The 23501-nt window shown below is 37.1% G+C and overlaps 1 protein-coding gene across 13 annotated transcripts in view; it reads right to left on the bottom strand.

The window, feature by feature from the left end:
- Positions 1-23501, bottom strand: part of TMCC1 (transmembrane and coiled-coil domain family 1) — a 251308-nt gene that overhangs the window by 61534 nt on the left and 166273 nt on the right. Inside the window, exon 1 of one of the 13 annotated variants that reach the window (XM_014731400.3) lies at positions 6294-6561. The exons of 11 other annotated variants lie outside the window; for them this stretch is intronic. In XM_014731400.3, the coding sequence (XP_014586886.1) occupies positions 6294-6335 (42 nt within the window). In that variant the 5' untranslated portion in view covers positions 6336-6561. Of the gene's footprint in view, positions 1-6293; positions 6562-23501 lie in introns of those variants that run through there. One more of the 13 variants, XM_014731401.3, reaches the window with a different exon arrangement.

The following is a 23501-nucleotide window of genomic DNA, read 5'->3' as shown; positions in this document are numbered from 1 at the left end:
TAATGTGATGACTTCTGCTTTTTATTTGAGAATATCACTGGATTCCAATTCTACAGCTCATTTTTTTTTGTGAGGATGATTGGCCCTGAGCTAACATCTGTTGCCAATCTTCCTTTTTGCTTGAGAAAGATTGTAGCTGAGCTAACATCTGTGCCAATCTTCCTCTATTTTATGTGGGGTGCCACCACAGTGTGGCTTGATGAGCAGTGCTAGGCCCACACCCAGGGTTCCAAACCTGTGAACCCCAGGCTGCTGAAGCAGAGTGCAGGAACTTAACCACTACCACACCAGGGCAGTAGCGCCCCCCCCCCCCCCCCCCCCGCCAAAATTTTAATTATTCTTTTCAGCTGCTTGTCATCTTCAACTCTGATTAAGCATGGCAATGTCTTTAGACAAGAAATTAATGAAGAAGTTAAACAGGACAGGAAGTATCTTGCAGCAAACCAACAGAGACCTTGTTCCAGCGTGATATTTATCCAAGTTGGTACTCTTCTCACTCATACACTAACTCACTCAGCTATGAATAATCAGTTATAATTTCGTCCCAAAGATATCAAGAAAAACTCTTAAATGTGCTGCTGAAATCTAGATACTCTCTATCTTCAGAGTACCTCTCATTTACTAGGTATAGTAATCCTATTAACAAAGGAAATGAGTTTAGTCTGGAATAACTTTTTTTTTAAGTATGCTTTTTGGTGAGGAAGATTGGCTCTAACATCTGTTGCCAATCTTCCTTTTTTTTTTTTCCCTCCCCAAAGCCCCTGTACATAGTTGTATGTCCTAGCTGTAGGTCATTCTAGTTCTTCTATGTGGGATGCTGCCACAGCATGGCTTGATGAGTGGTGCGTACGTCCACGTCCAGGTGAACCAGTGAACCCTGGGTTGCCGAAGAAGAGCGTGCGAACTTAACCACTCAGCCATGGAGCCAACCCCTGGAATAACTCAAACTTAGGAAATCTGTTCAATACCTTACTAATTAGGGCTTCTTTTATAAAGTACTTATTTATGTACTCCTATCCATTGGTCTTTAACGGTAACAATTTAGTGCTAAAGGACTGCAAACTTGTCTATTTTTCAAAGAATTAACAATACCTAGAAAATACCTTTCTATACCTAATTTTAACATTAATAAAAAACTGAACTTAAGCATTACAGTTTTTCCCCCCTTCTTCTCCCCAAAGCCCCCCAGTACATAGCTATATATTCTAGTTGTAGGTCCTTCTGGTTGTGCTATGTGGATGCCGCCTCAGCATGGCCTGATGAACGGTGCCATGTCCGTGCCCAGGATCTGAACCAGTGAAACCCTAGACCGCCGAAGTGGAGAGTGTGAACTTAACCACTTGGCCATGGGGCCAGTCCCAAGCATTACAGTTTTAATGTTTACAGTTAAAACAGTCCTTAAGTCAGAGATTGTGTCCTATACATCCCTGAAGTCCTTACAGTAACCACTACAGTACTTTATACTGAATGGCCAGTCATTGTTTCATTCTCACATTAAACGAATGCATATTTGTAAAGCGCTTTGAATAGTGCCTGCACATGTAAGCGCACTTAAGTTTACTAAATAGAATAAAGAAATGGGTCAATTTTTCCTCTCTACTGAATTCTTCCTATCAGCACCATTTTTCCCATCTCCCACCTTAAAGAAACTTACTTTTGACCTCATTTCCTCCACTAGTTACTGCCCTACTTCTCTGCTCCCTATTGCAGTAAAACTCAAAAAGTGTCTAAAATTCACTGTCTCCAAATTCCTCTCTTCCCATTCTCAAACCCACTTAACTGGCTTTTATCTTATCATTCTACCATTTTTGTTGAGGTGACCAATCGTCTCCACATAACGAAATCCAAAGACGAGTTCTTGGTCCTCACCTTACTTGACCTATCAGCAACATTTGACACAGTTGGTGTTTCTCTTCTTCTATGAAGAGCTTCTATACTTGGCTTCCAGTACACCACACTCTCTTGATTTTCCTCATCCATCATGGGCCACTCTTCCTCCTCTTCCTCTTCTCAAACTGGAGTGCTCACAGTTCAGTACTTTTTCCTCTTCTCTTATCTACATTCATTCTCCATCTTGATGACTTCACCTAGTCTCGTGACTTTAAATACCATCTAATTGTGGTACCTCATTAAATTATATTTTCAGCCCAGATGTCTCTCCTAAATTCCAGACTCATATAGCTAATTGTCTATTCAACATTCCCACTTAGGTGTCTAAGAGACATCTCAAAACGAACTCTTGCTGTTTCCCACAAAACCTGCCCCACCAGCAGACTTTACGTCTCAGTTAATGACAAATCCATTCTTCCAACTGTTGAAGCTAAAATCCTTGTAATTATCAGTTCTCTCTTTCATACCTTACATCCAATCCACCAGAAAATCCTATTGGCTCTACATTCAAAATCTAACCACTTCTCACTGTCTTCACCTCTATGCCTTTAGTCTGACCCATGATCATCATTTTGTCTGGATTACTACAATGGCCTCCCTACTGGTCTCCCTTGCTGCCCTATAATATATTCTCAATACTACAGCCAAAATGATCCCTTAAAAACCTAAGTCAAATCGTGTCACTTCTCTGCTTAAAATTCTTCAATGAATCCCCTTTACACTCAAAAGAGAAAGCCAGTCCTTAAAAATGGTCTTCAAGGGCGTACCTGATCTGGTCCTCTATCTGGCAATTAATAGCCACAAATTCATCCAATCTAGTAGCCCTTCCCTTTACAATTTGACTTTCCCATTCCTCCCACCAAGAAGTGGAGTCTATTTCTCCATCCTGTGAAACTGGGTTTGGCCATGGATTTGCTTTGGCTAAATGAAACATTACCAAATATGACACAAGGAGAGACTTAAAAAGTATTTGTGCATTGGGGCTTGGTCTCTGTTGCTACACTGAGACCTCCAGCAGGCTTTACATCTCATTTAATGACAACTCCATCCTTACAGCTTTCCAGGCTAAAATCGTGTACCACGTGGAGAGAGGCTCAGCTGACAGCCAGTACCAACTGCCAGAAATGTAAGGGAGGCCATCTTAGACCATCCAGTCCCATCTAAGCCACCCGACAACTACAGTGACCCCCACGCAAGACTAGCACAAGATCCACCCAACAGAGTCCAGCCCAAACAGATGACTCACAAAACTGTGAGCAAATGAAATAGTTGTTTTAAGTCACTAAGTTTTGAGGTGGTTTATTATACAGCAATAGATAATTGAGAGGACGCTATTAAATTTCTGACACCCCAATTCCTCCCACTCTCCCCTCCATTATTACTCCAGTCATACCAACCTCTTTCCTATTCCTTGTATGCATCAGAAACATTCCTGCCCTTTGTTCTGGCTGTACCCTCTGCCAGGAATGCTCATTCCTCAGACAGTTGTATGGTTAACCTGCTCACCTCTTTCAAACCCTTCCTCAAATGTCTCTTTTTTTAAAATGAGGATTACATTTACTATCCTATTAAAAATGGCAGTCTGCCCCCAGTACTTCCAATCTTCCTTACCCAGCTTTATTATTTTTATAGCCCATCCCTAACATACTCCATAGTTTACTTATAAGTTTATTATTTGTTGTCATCTTCCCCAACTTGAAGGTAAACCACATGAGGGCAGAGGATTTGTCTGTATTGTTCATTGATATATCCCAACCCATTTCAAATCCTAAACTCTGATACATAGCAGACTCTCAATAACTGTTTGTTCAACACACAAATGATTGGTTTACATCACTCTGTTTCAGCTAGGATAAACTGGAGTTGGCATTTAATAATTTCTGGTATGAATTAAAATAATCTATGACAAATTTTTTTAAGCTTTAAGTCAGAGTTCTTGACTTTTTTGCCCTCCAGTAGACTTAAGGGATATAATACATTCTCATGAGCTCACTAGTTTTGAAGAGGAAAAAGAAGGCATTTTGAACACTGGGAGTAGGGAGATGCTGCAACTTGAAACAGTCTCCTTCTGCTGCAGTGTTTTATACTTCTCACCCACCACTCAAATCACTATTCTAGCTATTTCTTTTGAATGGAACTCAATTAAAAAGAAATCCTACAATTAAAAAATAATGTAGGTAGAACTTTGCATTGTTCCTATGGGATCTGATCTATGGCACTCCAAGCCCTATGGACCAATGAGATTTAGGTCAAGCAGCAATTTGAAGGTTCAGACTTGAGGAAGTTTTACTTTGTTTTTCAAAAGTTCATCATTTAATATAGTGACAGCTCAACATAAATAACATTTGTTTAAAAGGTATAGCATATATGACCAAGTGATTACACATGTATGTTTTAAAATTGCCACTGTAAATTCTGGGCATTTGTATAGAAAACTCAGGCAATGTCAACATTGTCAAGGAGTTGTCTGGAATGTTTGCATTACATACATGACTTTAACATAAACATACAGATGTGCGGTGTTACAGGGTAATTAAGAAAGGAAAAAGAGAATTATTCATCTTTAGAATTGGTCAACATCTGGGGATATTATAATCTTTTGTATTTAAAGTACAGATATAAGTTCAACATTTACAGAATGGGTTCTGTAGTGTCCCACTTTTCTAAAACTCTTGATTTATTTCCTAGAGTCAGATAGATTTTCCCCTCTCGAGTCTTCCTTCAAAATGTTCATTCTGTAGTTTAGAATGAACGCTTCACAAAGCATATTGCAGAACCCCAATCCATAGAAGATTGATGTATCCAGATAGTCATATTAAGAATTCCAGATGCTGGAGCAAGTATCTCATTTCTGAACATTTTAATCATTGTTTCAATGAGAGTATTTTAGTTTATCAGAGTCAATGAACAGTTTGAGTAAGTGAGAGAGAGACATGGGTAGGGAAGCAAGGAAACAGTTAATCTACAATCATTTACTCAGGTACTGAGTACATTTTTTAGCAAACTTCCTCTACTCATGAATTAATGCAATCAATGGAGAACATAAAATCAACTAAAAATGTTTAAATTATGTTTTACATTTCCCTCCTCCTTTTTGGACAGTCAATAATGGAGAAAAATGAGTTAACTTCTGTTTTATTATCAGTCTCCACCCCCTATCCTTTTAGGGCTCTCCTATGAATTCTTTCCTTCTGACTACCCCATTCAACCTGGGCTAGCATTCTTAACAAAACTTAGATAAGTAAACTGACCTTTTATATCCTCAGAACAAATAGGGATGTGCCAGAGTTTTAAAATCCAAGATACAGAACAAACAACAGAAAAAAAGAGTAAAGAGCAGAGGCACAAATTTGTTAACAAAGTTGGCATTTAAATGATCAAACCATAAAGCATAAGAAAGTAATTTAGTATCAAACTTCAGGGTAAAAATCTGTTTGGATCTTAAATCTGTTTCTGAGCAGGGTTGTGGTTAATGTCTTATGGGGCCGGGAGCCAGGGTAACAAATCCAATGGCTCAATAGCAAATAATATTAATGGATATTAACTTTAGTATCAGGTAAAACTACAGCGTCTGCTTTGCTTTAGCATTTAACTCTCAGAAAATCTCTATGTATCATTTATAAAACCAACTCAAAAAATCATGGTACGAGCGAGCTATAGGCAAAGTTTTCTACTCAAGACTATGGATGAAATGTGAACACGGTGGTTGTTTTGCATAAAACTGGATCATCCTCCTATCCAGTTGTATCTCAGGGATCTGTTCTGCTGATCTGGAGACATGAACTTAGCACTGCGATATGTGTATACTACTTTACAGTTCAGAAACTTACCAAGTCTTTGGGAAAAATACACTGAAAACAAGCTGCTGAGTGGTAAGAACCTACTTTTAATGTGAGAAATATTTCAAATGGTTCTAATCCAAATTCTTATTTGTTATGCATGCCTGGCATCTTCAAATTTAACCCAAGCATTTCCCAAGTTGCCAAATGCAAACGAAACTCTTGTTCACCGAAGGAAACACGTATTTTCTGATAACTATTTAGCCCGAGAGAGTGAGGATGACATTTACTCTGCACTGAAGCACCCCTCATATGTGACAGCTGGGACACTCCACTGTGATCTGAGCACGCCTACACAGCCAAAGAGCACTCTGTGCATTCTGCCCAAATAGCTGTGGGTAAAATGAACAACTAGGAAACACACAACATACTTCTCAATTATTGCAACCTCACATGAGTCAGTCCAAAAATAGCAAATGCCTGTGGCTGAGATCTACTGCTGAAAAATGCTAAGTTCCAGCAGCTCAAAGCATTTCCTGTGTCTGTCTATTCGACCAGCCCCCACTTAAAGCTGTAGAATTATAGGACTAAGGAAGAGATTTTTAAAATAAGACAGATACACACACATATACAACATACGGTTTCCGAGGAGAGTGAGGGTTCCATGCTTGTGAGAGAGAAGGAGGAGGAATATGCCGAATAACCCTCAGGTTTCTCCCAGATTTGAACATGCTGTACTGTGGCATGAGGTCAGCAGAGACTGACTCCAGCCCTGTGAGGCTGAATTCTACCCTGACAAAGCAGTATCACTGTAATATGAAGCAAGAGGATCCAGGGCATGTTGGCCGCTGTACAGAGTGGCTGTTCTAGAAAGTAATGGCAATTCCAAAACAAGAGATCTATGCTGTCACATGAGATAATCTTCAGCCCAGTTAAGCAATAAGCACCAAAAATACTTTGAATCCCAAACATGGGCAGCTCAAAATATTAAAAGGTAGCAAAGAACTTTTCTCGTCAAACCTATTTTGTGTCCGGAGGAAAAGAACAGGAAGTGGGAAATGTGAAGAACTATTGGTTAATTTGATTTGTATCACAAATAATAAACTGATTCTAATCTGAGATGAGGCACAGTCTTCTGGACACTGTGACCTAGCTGAGGAGCCCCAAACCTTCTCTATGTCTTTACAACAGAGCAGGGAGAGTGTTATGAAAAAATATTTTTGGTAATGGATGTATGCCAGAACCAAAGATACGATAAATAACCTCATTTCTCACATGTACCTAAAAGGCAAAGGTTACTACAAACCTAATGCACATTATTGTTTCTTTTTAGGTCACCAAGAATGCATACAAATGTACTGTTAGAAATTCTTCCCTGAAATAAGGGGAACATTTAAAAAGTTCTAAATAAGAAAAAGAGCCAGAAATGGAATTTCTGTCAAGAGAAAAAATAGGGCAGTGTAGATAACCCTTTTTATTTTGTGGTCTCCCTTACATGAGAGTTCTATTCTAGACCAAAACTGACCCAATCTTTTTAACAAATAAAATTTAGCCAGGGAATAGCAGTAAACACAGGACATGGAGATGAAACAAAAACTGCATGATAGTACCAACAAGAAGGTAAATTTGTAAGAAGTTCTTCAATAGTTCAGTATTAGTATAGACTGAATGAAGCTGGGATTTTAAATAAATTGAACACCTATCCCATGTCATACTATTGCCTTTTTTTTTTTTTTTTTACCCTTTCAACGCTCTGTTACTTACATGAAAAAGTCTAAACACTCAGGTATGTCACACAAGGATCTTGATGATCAAATCCCTGCCTACTTTTTCCATTCCATCTTCCCTGTATTCCAGTCACCGAACCACCCCGTATTGCCATTTTACAGGCAGAGGAATGGAATAATAGGGAGGTTAGTAACTTAATAGGGAGGTTAATAAGCCAGAGTTATCTGGCTAAGTGGCTGGTCTGGGATTTAAAGCCACACTGTACAGTTCTGAGTCCACAGTCTTATACTACGTTGTTACGTTTACAAAAAGAGCTCTATCTTTAAGGAATCAGTGGAGACACAACATGAGCACCTACTACGGTGTTCAGAAAAAGAGAGGAAAGCGTATCACTATGTGCTGGAGAAAAGCTTCAAAGGAAGAGGTGGAACTTGAGCTGAGCTCAAGTTCATTCAAATGTCTGAGCACTATTCTGGGGTCTAGTCAGAGAACAAATAGATTATGCCTACATTCTAGCTGGACAAGAGAGCCAATAAATAAACATAATAAATATATTATACATCCCTTGGTAGTTAATACTATGAAGAAAAATAAAGCGGAATAAAGGGAATAGAGGATGACGGGGCCTCTCTGATTAAAAACCACCTGACCAGAGGTTGAATGAAACCATGTAGATATCTGGGGAAGAGTTTCCAGGAGGAGCACCAAGTTCAAGGGCCCTGAGATAGGAATGGGTTTGTTGTGCACAAGGGAAGCCAAGAAGTCTTAGGGAACAAGGGAGGGAATGATAGAAAATAAGGACAGAGAGGCTTAGTGGAGGGAAGCAAGGTCAGACTGTGGAGGACACTGCAGGCTCCTATAAAGAAGTCACTGGAAGCCTTGAGCAGAGCAGGGACAGGATCTGATGTAGGTTTTAACAGGGTCACTCTGAGTAAAGAACAGACAATGCTGGGGTGAGCGAGGGACGTAGATGTATGAAGAGCATTTAGGAGGCTATTACAACAGTCCATGCAAGACAGCTGAAAACAAGTTCCTAGTACATGTCATCTGACATATAGTGAGAGGGCAAAAAACAGGTCTATTAATATATAATGGAAGTAGGGTGGGGAGGGACAAGGAAAAAAGAAATAAAGGAAATAAAACAAAGGGTTTTCATTTATAAGATACACTAGCTTAAATTTTATAAATACTAGTTTATTAATATTAGATTTAAAAAGAAGATACACAATTTGATTATTTACAGATTTCTAAATTTCTAATAAAGTTTTTTGGGATCTATATTTGTCCCCAAACACCTAACAGGTAATCTTACAATTTTTAATACAATCTTCCCATTAAGAATCTTACTTAAATACAGCATCTTCTTTTTTTAAGCCTAAGAAATAAAAATATCACCAACTAGAAAAAACTGTTACTGGGTAGTTTCAAAATACTGGATATAGTTTCCTATATTAATAAGTTTTGCTTTAGGTCATTTTATCGGGACCTCTGAAAGAATAATTTATTTTGAACATAAATTTTTGTGTTGATATCTACATTATCAAAGGAAATTTTGATTCCTGTTTTAGGATACACAGAGAACAGTGCCCAGAGAAGTGGTTATTATTAATTGAAAAGGAATACTTGTATTGTATTTTTGAGTTTTGAGCTGCTTTCTTATGATCTTAACACAAGGCCAACAGAAGATAAGCTTGTGAGGGCAGGAAAACATTCCTTTGGTGTTTGGGTTTTAGTCTATTGCCAAAGTGAGAAGACATGAACTAACATTTTTGATTTCCTTCCATGAATCAGCAAAAGAAAAGGAGGCATCTGATAAATTATACAAATCTGTACAGGTAGATACAGCACTATACAGCTACAGACTTTAGGCCAAAAGTGAATAGACATTAGTAGGGGACCAAAAGAGTTACTCAGTTATGCCTATCCATAGAGGAAAGAACACTTTTACACCTCTAAATTACTCTCTTCAAAGTCCGCAATAAAATTTTCTAAGTGGAGGGACCCTGTATTAATTTATTCAGCAAGTATTACCATGTGCCAGGCACTGTTTTTGGCATTTAGGGTTTAAAAAAAAGAATAAGATGAACAGGTCGTGCTCTCTACTGATTTTAGAGATCATCTATATTTTATAGACTACTATTTCTCAACATTTTTATAAAACTCATGTCCTCTTCAGTACCTTCCCATTCTATATTCTATGTCCTCTCACCACCCTGGAATCTTTTATTATGCTTTACTTTCTGTAGGTCATATTTTGAAAACAAGAATTATACTGATTCTACTTTTTTTTTAACTTGTACATCTCCATCAAAGATTCTGATATCTAGACCCTCCTAAGGATGTTAAGAAGCACTGTTCAGATCAAATACCTCATTTTGAAGTGTGAAATCCAAGGCTTTAAAAGGAAAAGTGAAGGATGCAGTTGTGGCCATTATCAGATCTAGAATCCATTTTTTCTGATTCTCCATTTGTGTTCTTTCTACTACATCATGCTGTTGCCCTTCTATCATCTTTTTCCTACTTCATGCATTCATTCATTCATGTCATAACAATCTAGTTTCTTATGTTTGCTATTGGTTAAAAATAAAGAAATGAGCAAAAGTAAAAACAAAAATACTCTCAATTTCTGCAATGCACTCATTTTGTAGGATGTTTCTGGTTTCATACTCCTGCCTTATACTTTCACTATATAAATCCTCTGTGGAGGCTTTTTTCGGACAAATTACTTCTTTGGATGCTATTTGACTACATGATCAACAAGGTTCCTTTCCAGCCCTGTACTGGACTGGAAGGACTTCAAACACAGTGTTAAACAGGAGTGGCCAGAGAAGATAACCTTGCCTTTTCCCCAATCTTACAATGAAAAGATTCAGGCTTACATCATTAAGTATGAAATTAGCTGCAGTTTTAAAATTTTTTTGATAGGTGCTCTTTATCAAGTTGAAGAAATTCACTTGTATTCCTAGTTTGCTGAGAGTTTTAAATGGTCATGTGTCATTTAATGATGGGAATATGTTCTGAGAAATGCGTCCTGAGGAAATTTTGTCATTGTAGGAACATCACAGAGTGTACTTAAACAAACCTAGATAGTATAGCCTACTATACACCTAAGCTATACGGTACTGATCTTATGGGAACACCATTGCATACATGTGGTCCATCACTGACCGAAACGTAGTTGCGGCGCATGACTGTAATGAATGGGTATTAAATTTTGTCAAATGCCTTTTCTGTATCAGTTGACACAATCAAATGGCTTTGATTCTTTGGGCTGTCAACTTTGTGCGTTACATTGATTTTCGAATATGGAATCAGCATCGCTTTCCTGATTTAAAGTACACTTGGACATGGTATATTATTCTTTCTCTACATTGCTATGTTCGATTTGTTAGTATTTTGTGGAACACTTTATCATCTTGTTCATGAGGGAAATTGGTCTGCTGTTTTGTTTTCCTGTATAGCTTTTGTCTGATTTTGATATCAGGGTAATGCAGGCCTCATAAAATGAATCCACTCCTCCTTTTTCTGTAAGAGATCATACAGACTTGGTACATTTCTTCTATAAAGGTGTGGTAGAATTTGCCAGTGAAACTATGTTGATTTCTTTTTCAAAATGTCTTAAACTACAAATTTCATTTCTCTAATAGTTATAGGACTATGCAGCTTATCTATTTCATCTTAAGTGAGTTTGGGTAGTAGTTTTTTGTTTGAGATTTTGGTCTCCTTCATCCAAGTCGTTGCTTTAAAGTGTGTAGAGTTGTTTATAGTAGTTCCTTACTATCCTTTTGATGTCTGTGGGGTTTGTAGTGATATCCCCTTTTCTTTCATTCTGGATATTATTAGTACTTTGTCTTCTATTTTATCATCATCTTGCTAGAGATTTATCAATTTTGTTAATCTTTTCTATGAACCAGCTTTTGTTTTCATTGTTTTTCTCTACTGTTTCCCTGTTTTAAACTTCACTGACTTCTGCTCTTCTCTTTACTATTTCCTTCCTTCTGCTAGCTTTGGGTTTACTTTATTCTTCTTTTTCTAGTTGATTCAGGTTGATGCTGGATTATGGATTTGACATCTTTCTTCTTTCTAATTAATGTTATAAATTTCCCTTTAAGTACTACTTTAGCTGTATCCCGCAAATTTTGATACGATGTATTTTTATTTTCTCTCAGCTCAAAACATTTTCTAATTTCCCTTGAGAATTTCTCTTTGACCTATGGATTATTTAGAGAAGTGTGTTGTTTAATTTCTAAACATTTGGATATTTTCCTGTTATCTTTATGTTACTGTTTCCTAATCTAAGTCTCCTGTGGTCAGAGAACATACTTGATTCTTTTACATTTATTTCAGGCCCATGATATGGCCGACTTTGATAAACGTTTCACGGGCACTTGAAAAAATATCCATTCTGCTGTTGTCTGAAGTGTTCTATATACGTCGAAAGATTCAGCTAGTGCAAGCGGCTATTTAGTTCTTCTATATCCTTAGTGATTTTCTGCCTACTAGGTTCTACAGATCCCTAGGAAGGGAGTGCTGACATTTCCAACTGTAATTGTGGATTTATTTCTCTTTTCAGCTCTGTCCATTTTCCTTCCTGTATTCTGAAGGTCTGCCGTTAAGAGAATATTTAACATTACATATACACATACAGTTTTAGAACTTTTATGTTTTCTTGGTGAACTGTTTTTATCTTTATGTATTATCTTTATTCCTGGTAATTTTCTTTGCCCTAATGTCTATTTTGTCTGATATTAACATATAGATAGTTTAGCTTTCCTTTGATTAGTGTTTTCATAGTATATCTTTTTCCATCCTTCATCTTGTAACTTACTTATATATTTGAAGTGAATCTTTTTAATAAACAGGAGATAATCAGACTGTACTTTAAGAATTCATTTTGATAATCTGTCATTTAATCGGCATGTTTACACCATTTACATTTAATGCAAATTACTGATATGTTTGGATTCCAGTCTCCTATTTTATTATTTGTTTTTTGTCTATTCTATCTGTTTTTAATTCTATTTTTTTCTCCTTTCCTGCCTCTTTTGGGTTATCTGAACATTTTTTAGTATTCCATTTTAACCTATCTACTGTGTTTTTGACTATATTTTTTTGTAAAGTTTTTTTTTTAAGTGGTTGCTCTAGGGATCACAATATACATGTGTAACTTTTCACAGACTTAGAATCAATATTTTATCACTTCAAGTGGAAGGTACCAACCTTATCACCATTATAGGTTCTTTTACCCTCCCCTCCTTATGTATGATATCTAAATATACTGAAAATCTTATCACACATTGTTATAATTTCTTGCTTTAAACTGTCAGTTGAAGAATTCAAGAGAAGATTTTTATTTACCCAGATTTTAACCATCTCTGTTGCTCTCACTTCATTCCTGATGCTCCAAGTTTCTTTCTGTCCTAAGAACTTCCTTTAGCAATTTTTTTACAGCAGGGCTACTGGCCATAAATTCTTTTAGTTTTCCTTCATCTGAAAATGTCTTTATTTTACTCTCACCCCTGAAGGATATTTTTCCTTGATATAAAACCCTAAGTTGATGCTCGTCCCCCAGCACTTTAAAAATGTAATTTCACTTCCCTCTGTGCTCCAAGATTTCTGATGAGAAATCTGCAGTCATCTGAATGGTTGTTCCCCTGGAAGCACTGCATTATTTTTCCTTGACTGCTTTCAAAAGTTTGCTTTGTCTTTAGTTTTGGTGTTAGGATAATTTTAGTCACAATGTGTTTGTATGTGGATTTCTTTGTATTTATCTTGTTTAGGGCTTCCTAAGTTTCTTGAATCTGTAGGTTTAGGTCATTTGCCAAATTTGGGGAGTTTCCAGGCACTATTTTTTCAAGTCAATTTGTTTGTACCACTCCTTTTAGAACTCTGATGACATGAATATTGGACCTATGGTCACTGTCCCAAAAGTCCCTAAATTTCTCTTCAGTTTTTTTTCAATCTTTCTTTCCCCTCAGATTGGATAATTTCTGCTTATCTATCTCTATGTTCATTGACACTTTTCTCTGTCATTTTCATTCTGATATTGATTGATTTCATCCAGTGAATTCCTTCTCAGTTACTATATTTTTCAGCTCTATTTTAGTTCATCTCTTTCATTTCTTTTCTTTTTTTTTTTTTTGAGGAAGATTAGTCCTGAGCTAACTGCTGCCAATCCTCCTCTTTTTGCTGAGGAAGACTGGCCCTGAGCTAATTCCATGCCCATCTTCCTCTACTTTATATGTGGGATGCCTACCACAGCATGGCATGCCAAGCGGTGCCATGTCCACAACTGAGATCTGAACTGGTGAACCCTAGGCTGCCGAAGTGGAACATGTGCACTTAACTGCTGTGCCACCGGGCCAGCCCCTCTATTTTATTTCTTTGTTGAGACTTTCTATCTTTCTGTTCAAGAATGTTTGCCCTGGGGCTGGCCTGGTGGCACAGCGGTTAAGTGCACACGTTCCTCTTAGGCGGCCCAGGGTTCACTGGTTCAGATCCTGGATGCGCACATGGCACCACTTGGCAAGCCATGCTGTGGTAAGCATCCCACATATAAAGCAAAGGAAGATGGGCATGGATGTAAGCTCAGGGCCAGTCTTCCTCAGCAAAAAGAGGAGGATTGGCGGCAGTTAGCTCAGGACTAATCTTCCTCAAAAAAAAAAAAAAAAAAAAAAAAGTGTTTGCCCTTACTTGCTGGAACATTTTTATAATAGCTGTGTTAGTGTTTGTCAGATAATACATATGTCTTGTGTATTCTTGGCATTGGCCTCTCTTGACTGACTTCTTTCATGTGAACTCATTTTCTTTCTTTTTCTAAATGTGAAGTGATTTGTTTTTATTGTATTCTGGACATTTTGAACACTGCTATGAGATTCTAGGTCATCTTAAAATCCTATAGAGAATATCAATATTTTTCTTTTAGCATGCTCAACCCAAAAAATCCTGGAATTTTCTTCAGGCTATAAGTTCTGATCAGGCTTCTGTGGATTGTGGTTCCAATTCAGTTAGGTTTTCAAAGTCTTTGCAGTGCTATATGAGCCTGCTCTATGTGTGTATCATCCTGCTGCCACTCTGGTACCTGGACAGTGGTCTAACCCATACTTCATTTTTCAAAGAGTAGGTATGCTGTTTGGGGTTGCATTTCTGCAAGTACATCACATGGGTAAGCCAAAGAGTTCATAATATATATAAAATTTCAAGAGTTTGTTTCCCAAGCCTCTCCCTCTCACAATCTCCCCAGTATTTTCTAGTTCACTAGGGTTCCCCTTTCTTGTCACCTAGCCAGAAAGCTAGGGCTTTATTTACTTCATTGCCACAGAATTTCCATGATAATGCCAGTGTCTGGAGCCAAGCAGCTGAAGGAGAGAGAAAAAAAGTAACTGGGGTTCATTCTACCTTTTTTGGAACCAAAGCTCCACTGATCAGAGAGAAAGGTTCTCCACCCTCAGACCTTTAAGGCTCCTGCCAGAACCCAACCTGCTGCCACCACAGAATTGCTTGAGGTTCATGGTGCAAGAGAACAGAGAAAAGAAAAAAGAAACAAAGAAAAACAAGAGGTTTCTGCACTTTCTCTGAGCATTAGAATATCCCTTTCTTATTCCTTGCAATACAACTGATGGCTTCTCCTGGAATTCTCTGTATCCATGTTGATGCCTACTTCTGAGTTTTAGGCTGGGGATACTGAAGAGGGAAAAATGCTAAATTCAACCCTAGTTCTGTAGTACTTCAAAAATCTGCTCTTCTTCCCAATCTACCTGTTACAAAATTACCTTCCAGAATCCTCAAATAGCTGCTCTGTGCCAAGTTTTATAGGGGCATTCAGTGGGGGAGACTGGATGAAGTGTGCTTGCTCCATCTTACCCAGAAGTGGAATCTTAAGTCACTAAGTTTTGAGGTGACTATTACATAGCAACAGATAACTATATAATCCAACTCAAGAAGCAACCATCTAAGTACAATGCACATGAAATAACATATTCTTTATACCTTTCTCTGGAAAAGTCACCAGATAATTATAAGGTAGCTGCTACCAATTCAACAGTGGAATATTCTCTGCTCTCTTACTTTGGCTCCTCAGAAACAGATTCAGTTTCATTACTGAAGTAATCGTAATCAAAATGATAGCAATGAAAACATGGAAGCCTGTTACTTAGTAGAAGTAGGTTTATTCTGCTGCCAGATGTAATTTGTCTGTAAAGGTCCTGACATCTCATTCTTTCATGCCCTGATCATCTGTCAAAAGAGCTAAGAGAATCATGGGAGGAAAGTGGAACGATAAGGATAAATTCGGAAAGTGAAAATGTCCTATGGGAAAATTTTTCCTCAAAGGTATTCTCGTATAGAATTCCTAAAATAAGGTTTGTTCATGCTCTTGAAAACTACGTCTTTCACTAGCAAGCAGCATTTCATACAGAATAGCCTACTAAACTATTTGTACAATCAAGCAAATCAAATCAAGCATTTTTCCTTTAGGAAAAATCTAGGATGTCAATCAGCTCCACTGACTTTCCATAAGCTTTGCCCAACATAAGCAAATCACTATGAAGAAATTAGTTGTGTAGATACCATTTCACAACCACGGACAGGCAAAAATTTCAAGTGTCTGTAAAGATGTGGGGCAGCGGGAACTTTCAGATACTGTTGATGGGAGTTTAAAGTGGTACAATCACTCTGGACAGTAATTTGGCAATGTCTAGTTAAACTGAAGATGAATATGCTATACAACCTAGTAATTCCATTCCCAGGTACATATCTAGAGAAACAGTCATACAACTGCACAAGGAGACGTGTTCAAGAATATTCATTGGAGCATGGTTTATGAAACGATGAAATACTGGAAACGTCCTCTATATCCATTGACAGGAGAATCAATCTAAATTGTGGTATATTCATAAAATAGAATATTGCATAACAAAATAAATAGATCAGAACTATATGTATCAATGTGAATAAATTTCAAAAGCATAATAGTGAGTGAAAAAAAGGAAGTTATAAAAATTACACACAGAATTATTTACATAAAATTTAAAGTCACGTAAAACAATCCTATATATTACTTATGGATCCATGCATAGGCAATACAAGTACATAAGCATATATGTTCACGAAAAACACTATATTCAGAACAGTAGTTATCTTCAAAAGGGGAATGGATTGAGGAGTGGTACACAAAAAATAAACTCTATCTGAAGCAAATACAGCAAAATAAGTTTGAAAAGGCCTGATAATGGTACTTGAGTGTTTGTTATGTTATTCTGTTTTGTTTGAAATATAACACAAAAAGAAAAAAGAAAAAATTATGAGAACATATATATCAGTAATAATCTGACAATCCATTATCTAAACTAAACACACACCTACAACAAAGAAACCTGTGTTGAAGAAGGCTAAGAGAACCCGTGGTTATGAAGGTTTAAGTACAAGTATCCACATGAGAGCACAAGTGAATGTGAGCACGTGTGAGAAAGCTGACGAGCAGTCTAGCTTCTGTTATATTCTAAGTAAGAATTTCATGAGTCAAGATTACAAGGAGAGCTGCAGCTGTCTTTGAGCCCTTGGCCTTCCCCAATATCATCTGCTACAATATAGTAGAGCAAGTTATTTGGCAGGTGGTGTAGCCTGGCAGTGATTCTGCTCAAAGGTGGGAACCGGTAAAAGCTTGTCTACCATCTGGGGGTGTTCTTGGAACCTCTGGGAAGGATAAGACTAGACTGAGTAGGGCCAAAAGACTTGCTTTTGTCTGTAGACTTCAAGTGGTGTACTATGGCCAGAGCAGAAACAGGAGTTTAACCCATTCTGTACCTTCTCTGCTGACTCAAACATGAATTGGTGGGGAAGGGAGTGGGATATCTATCTTTATAACCTTATAATTGACCTAGAAGTCTGCCACCCTCAACCTGGATTGATGCTGTGGTTCTCTTACAGTGAAGTGTGAGCAGGCTAACATGCTCCGGGATTGCCATGTTCACTTTGTATCTACTAGCACAAATGACAAACTATCAGTTCTACTGACTTCTCTGCATCTGTAACTGGCGGGACATGTCTGTATCCCCTAGGTAGCCTGCCAGAATGCTGTACTGTAGTCATTCAGGAAAGAAAAGACGGCAGCAGTAATTTGAGCACCAGGTTATCTAATATTTTAGTTACTTATCCCCTTATGCTACTAGTATAATGCTGGGCAAAAATAAGTCTAGGAAGTTGAATCATTGTGATGAAACTTTTAAAAAACAAAGGTTGGATTAAATACTGATAACCATTCTTTTTAAGTATGAGCACCATTTCTGTTTTACTTTTAATTACAAAAAATTTCAAATACACACAAAAATAAAAAGAATGTTGTAATGAATGCCCATATATTCACCACCTAGATTCAACAACTGTTAACATTCTACCACATTTGTTTCACCTTTACACACACAAACACAGCTAAACCACTTAAAGTAAATTATGTGATACTCCATATCAAAATGCTTTAGTATATATCTCCAAAATTTAAGGTTATTCTTCTAAATAACTACAATACCATTATCATGCCTACTAAATTTACTTCAATTTCCCAATACCTCTAATATACAGTAATATTAAAAGGTTAAAAAAATGTACAAACTTCCAGATGATAGAGATTATAGTTTTAAGTAACACTTTTGAAAAATACATATGGGACATATGGACTACTCATAACAGGGCCATTGTCACGAGGGTGTAAGTCTACAGGCTGGAAACCATTGGTTTGTGATTCATATGACTTAGGGCAAGAAAAAATTATAAACTCCAGAACTATACTTTTTTCTCAAAAGAAAGAGTTTCTAATTTTCACATTTGGCTCTTTGGTTCTAACGTTGTACGTTTTAAAAAGGCACTTCTCTGCTCTGGTGCTACGTTAATTAGGAATATTGAGGCCTGGAAGGAATCTCTGTACATTATCACACAATTCTGTTGCAATACCAGCTACTAATTCATAATCTACCTTACTTTCAAAAAAGAACTTGAGAGATGACTTGCAAAATTTATGTATTTTCTGTAAACTCAGTAAAAATTATAATTAAAGAACAAAAAATGTATTGGGGGACAGGAAGATAGATGTGAATTAGAAACATAAACTAAGGCTACTTACTGCAATTGAATACTTTTGAATTTTCTGGCAACCAAAGCAAAAATGGAAATATATTGTAATTTTTCACTAACTGTTAAAAAAAGTGCTTAAGAATTTATCAGCACACTTGGAGAAATTTGCATCTAAACTTTTATATAAGAAAAATTGACTAACCATTGAAATCTTTTAACAATGATTTCTACAAAAGATGGAAAAACATTCTTTGTAGATGATTCTTATATCCACCCATAACAAAAATCAAGGGCTTATTATAAAATCATAGTTAGTGACTGAGTTTCTACAAGAGCTAAAGGAACACAGTTCAGACCTGCAGCTTTCTGGTAATCGACTTGATACTGGGAAGAGGGCTAGGATAGCCTACAGAACAGTTGGGTAGCATATCCCTCAGCATATTAATCTGGATTTTTGACAGAAGTTGGTCAGCACACACTAGAAAGTTGAGCTCACTGGCAAGTGGTCTAGGCAATCCATTTATAATCTCCATGTAGTAACAGCCTCAATAATTTTTTTCCTGACTCTACTTTTCCTTCATACCAAATAGGTTCAATGCCCTATGTTCACAAGGGGTGAGAAGTCTAGCATCAACGTGTTGCATAAGGTAGTGAAAGGAAGAAAGATGCTGGAAATCTATGCAGTCTAATTTCAGATTCCCTGCTCTTATACACTACACAGGAGAGAGGTAAACTAGATTTAAGAACCATATGTTTGGTTCCTTCTTTTCCAACTCCGCATCATTTATTGAATACACATGTACACATATATATACATGCAAAATTAGCACACAGCATTAGCTTTCTCTCAAAGTTTCTCAACTCACTGACCTTTCTTCTGAATCCCAATTCTGCCAGTTCTGAGAAGCAGAGCAGTACAAACGAAAATAGCTCAGGGGCTTGAGACACTCACTTCATCTTCAAGTGTTTCACACTGCATCACATAAAGCATGGGCTCAATTTATATTAGTTACTTTTCCTATTCATATTTCCATCATAGATCCATGGATTTCTACGCAGAAATTGAAAGTTTTGCAACCCAGAATTAGAATTAGAGTTCAAAGTTCTTTGCTTCCCTTGTGCCAGCTGATGATATCTCCAACAGCTAAACTGCATCAAACAGAAGCACGTATACTGCTTGATAATTTAGCAGTAGCAGCAGGATAACAACTAAAGCTTGAACTTTGTACTTGCCATCAAAAAGATAACGGCACAGGATAAATCAAGGAATAAAATTTGCTCTGCTCTTTTCTTGTATTCTTTTCTGGTCTTTTCTTGTACTCTTTTTCCGGTCTATTATTCTTATATTCTCAAATAATGTTTCTCAACTCAACCATGGGAAGGATAAGAAGTATATAAGGGGCTGAAAGATCAGAGCTATGAAACATTTAAGAGATGCTTAGTTTCATGATGTTTGGAAATGAACCATGGGCACTTTATTGGTGGGGTGAGAAGGGTCCTCAAAGCGTATCAATATGAGAATTCATTCTAAGAAGTGACCTCTCATAGTTCAAAGCAAAGTCTGCCCATCTCCACAAGCTGTGTACTATTTTGGCCTCTTGTACTTACCTCTGCTTTCCATTGTGACTTCATTACCTCACTGGTGTTCTGTCTTCCCTCTGTCTCCTGAACAAAAATCTCTAAGACTCTAGCATACACATGGATAAACTATTTGTATGACTGTGCTTCATAACATCTAGTTCTTCTGGGACCCATAAGTTAATCAAATGGGATATACTTTTGACCTTATTAACATATGATATTGTTTTACCTCATCTCGGAGATCACCAATCTCAGGACTCATCACCCCTTTGGAATGCAGAACCACTCTACTGATTACTGACTATACAACTTTCATAACCACTGAACATCAGTTTCTTCATCATCAAAATCAGGATACAGAACACCTTATGGAATTGCTTGAGCACAGACACACATACTATCAGCTGCTGCTACAACTACATTGAATAATTTCCAAGTTTCGAGCATAATAATCCCTTCTATGTATATGGCTCTTTACAAAAGTTTCAAAGTAATTAATCTGACATCATCTCCATTTTATAAAAGAAGGCTGAGGCTTGCACAAGGTTCTGAATATGGCAGGGCCTCAGTAAATGTCAGCTACTATTCTGAAGGTTAAGTGACTTTTTCAAGGTTACATACTCAGTGTAGGTTAGGATTAGAAATTCTGATTCTCTTCACTAACGCTCTTTCCACTATTTTTCCATTCAGTTTATTGCCTCTACTGCTGTGCTTCTGTATTTATTTGGAGGAAATAAAATTATAAATTATATTTCTCACACTTTGTCTCTGTCTTAACTACTTGTATTTTTTCTATATTGGCTTTCTTTATCTTATAAATTTACAGGAATTTTTGCATACTTAAACTTCTCTCAAAGTTTCTCTGTACACTCATCCTACTAACTGAAGATTCTATGACTTATTTCAACAGAAGAGGTTGAGACCATCAGGTCATTTCTTGATAGACTTCTCCTCTACAATTTCACTCTCTAATTCTAATTATGATTTCCAACTGTCAGCCATGGGCAAAGGACTCTCTGACCTCATACTCTTCACATAATTTACCTAGAAGCCAGATCAGAATGTTTTCATTTCTGCCATTTACATCTATCCTTTGAAAGCAATGCTTAAGAATAACTTCCTTTGCCGAGACAACTCAATGGAGCAAAGAATAGTCTTTCCAATAAATGGTTCTGGTACAAGCGGCTATCAACATTCAGAGAATGAAGCTGCATCCTTCCTCACACTATATATAAAAATTAACTCAAAATGAATCAAAGATCTAAATGTAAGAGCTAAAACTGTAAAACTCTTAGAAGAAAACACGGGTGTAAATCTTTGTGACCTTGGATATAGTCAATGGTTTCTTACATATGACACCAAGTATAAGCAATAAAAAAAATAGACAAAGCAGATATAATCAAACTTCAAAGGACACCATTAAGAAAGTGAAAAGACAACTTACAGAATGGGACAAAATTTTTGCAAATCATAAATCTTATAAGGGACTTGTACACGGAATATATAAAAAACTACCACAACTCAATATTAAAAAGAAAACCCAATTAAAAAATGGGTAAAGGACCTGAATGGACTTTTCTCAAAAGAAGATATACAAATGGCTAGTGAGCACATGAAAAGATGCTCAACATCATTAACCACTCAGGAAATGCAAATCAAAACCACAATGATACCACTTCACACCCACTAGGATGGCTCTAGTCAAAAAGACAGATAATAGCAAGAGTTGGGGAGAACATGGAGAAAACAGAACCTTCAGACTGCTGATGGGAATGTAAAATGGTGCAGCCCCTTTGGTAAACAGTCTGGCAGTTCCTCAAAAGATTAAACATAGAGTTACCATATGATCCAGCAAATCCACACCTAAGTACATACCCAACAGAAATGAAGACATATATCCACACAAAAACTTGTACACAGATATTCACAATAGCATTATTCATAATATGAAAAAAGTGGAAACAACTCAAATGCCCATCAACTGATGAATGGATAAATAAAATATGATATATCCATACAATAGAACATTATTTGGCAATAAGAAGGAAATAGTGATATATACTACAACACAGATGAACCTTGAAAACAGTGTGCTAAATGAAAAAGAGCTAGTCACAAAGGACCACATATTATATGATTCCACTTACATAAGATGTTTGAACATGCAAGTCTATAGAGACTGAAACTAGATTAGTGGTTGCCTAAGGCTGGGGAGAATGGGGAGATTGGCAGTGATGGCTAAGATGTACGGGGTTTCTTTTTTTCAATTTTTTTCCCTTATTCTCCCAAAGCCCCCCAGTACATAGTTGTGTATTTTTAGTTGTGGGTTCTTCTAGTTGTGGCATGTGGGATGCCACCTCAGCATGGCTTGATGAGCGGTGCCATGTCTGCGCCCAGGATTTGAACTGGCAAAACCCTGGGCCACGGAAGCGGAGCACGCGAACTTAACCACTCGGCCACAGGGCCGGCCCCTGTATGGGGTTTCTTTTTGGGGTAATAAAAATGTTCTAAAATCGACTATGGTGATGGTTGCAAAACTCTGTGAATACAGCAAAAGTCATGGAATCATACAATTTCAGTGAGTGAACTGTATGGGATGTGAATTGTATTTTAAGAGGCTGTTAAAACTTGTTAAAACTGAAAAATCACTTCTCCATGAAATATTCCTAATAGGACTTGTTCTCTCCTCAGCTACCTCAACTCGTAAGATCAATAAAGGTTTATTACCATAGACGTACTTGATTAAAGACAGAATGGTATATATAGTCATGTGTCACTTAATGACAGGGATACATTCAGAGAAATGCATCGTCAGGTGATTTAGTTGTTGTGAGAACATCACAGCATGTGCTTACACAAACCTAGATGGGATAGCCTACTACACACATCAAAGCTATATAATATTAATCTTATGGGACCACCATTGTATATGTGTCTTTCCTTGATGGAAATGTCGTTACGCACCATATTACTGTATTAAAGAATCCGAGTCAAGGAGAGAAGGAAACAGACTGAATCCCAGTTTTGGCACTAGTTACCTGTGTAGACAAGTCTTACTAAGCCCCAATTTCCTCATCTCTGAAGCCTCTATGATTCTTGGCTGAATCAACTATCTTAGAAAGATCTCCTTATAACTTGTACAAATTTGAACTAAATGAGCAGTTGAGAGTTCCAGGGAGGTTGGGATAAGGAAGGAATTAAACATTCCTATAAAATACTTCTGTAGAAAAGTGTCATCTGTACTCCATAGCATCTGCTACGGTGAATTTGTGGAATAAGCAGCTACTCCTTTGTATGTTTATGTAAAGTTTTCAGAGCAAAAAATTAAATCATGAAATGAGAAGACAAAGCTGTAGTCACATTACACAAATGGCATGTGGAGTATGTGTGATTGATACCAGAATTAAAAATTCTTATAAAGCTGTTTACGCTGCAATGCATCATGAATTCTTTTAG

This window comes from Equus caballus, chromosome 16, assembly GCF_041296265.1.
Source record: "Equus caballus isolate H_3958 breed thoroughbred chromosome 16, TB-T2T, whole genome shotgun sequence".
NCBI classification, from domain to species: domain Eukaryota; kingdom Metazoa; phylum Chordata; class Mammalia; order Perissodactyla; family Equidae; genus Equus; species Equus caballus.
The sequence above is the reverse complement of the archived record's forward strand: the minus strand, read 5'-3'. Positions and strand labels throughout refer to the sequence as shown.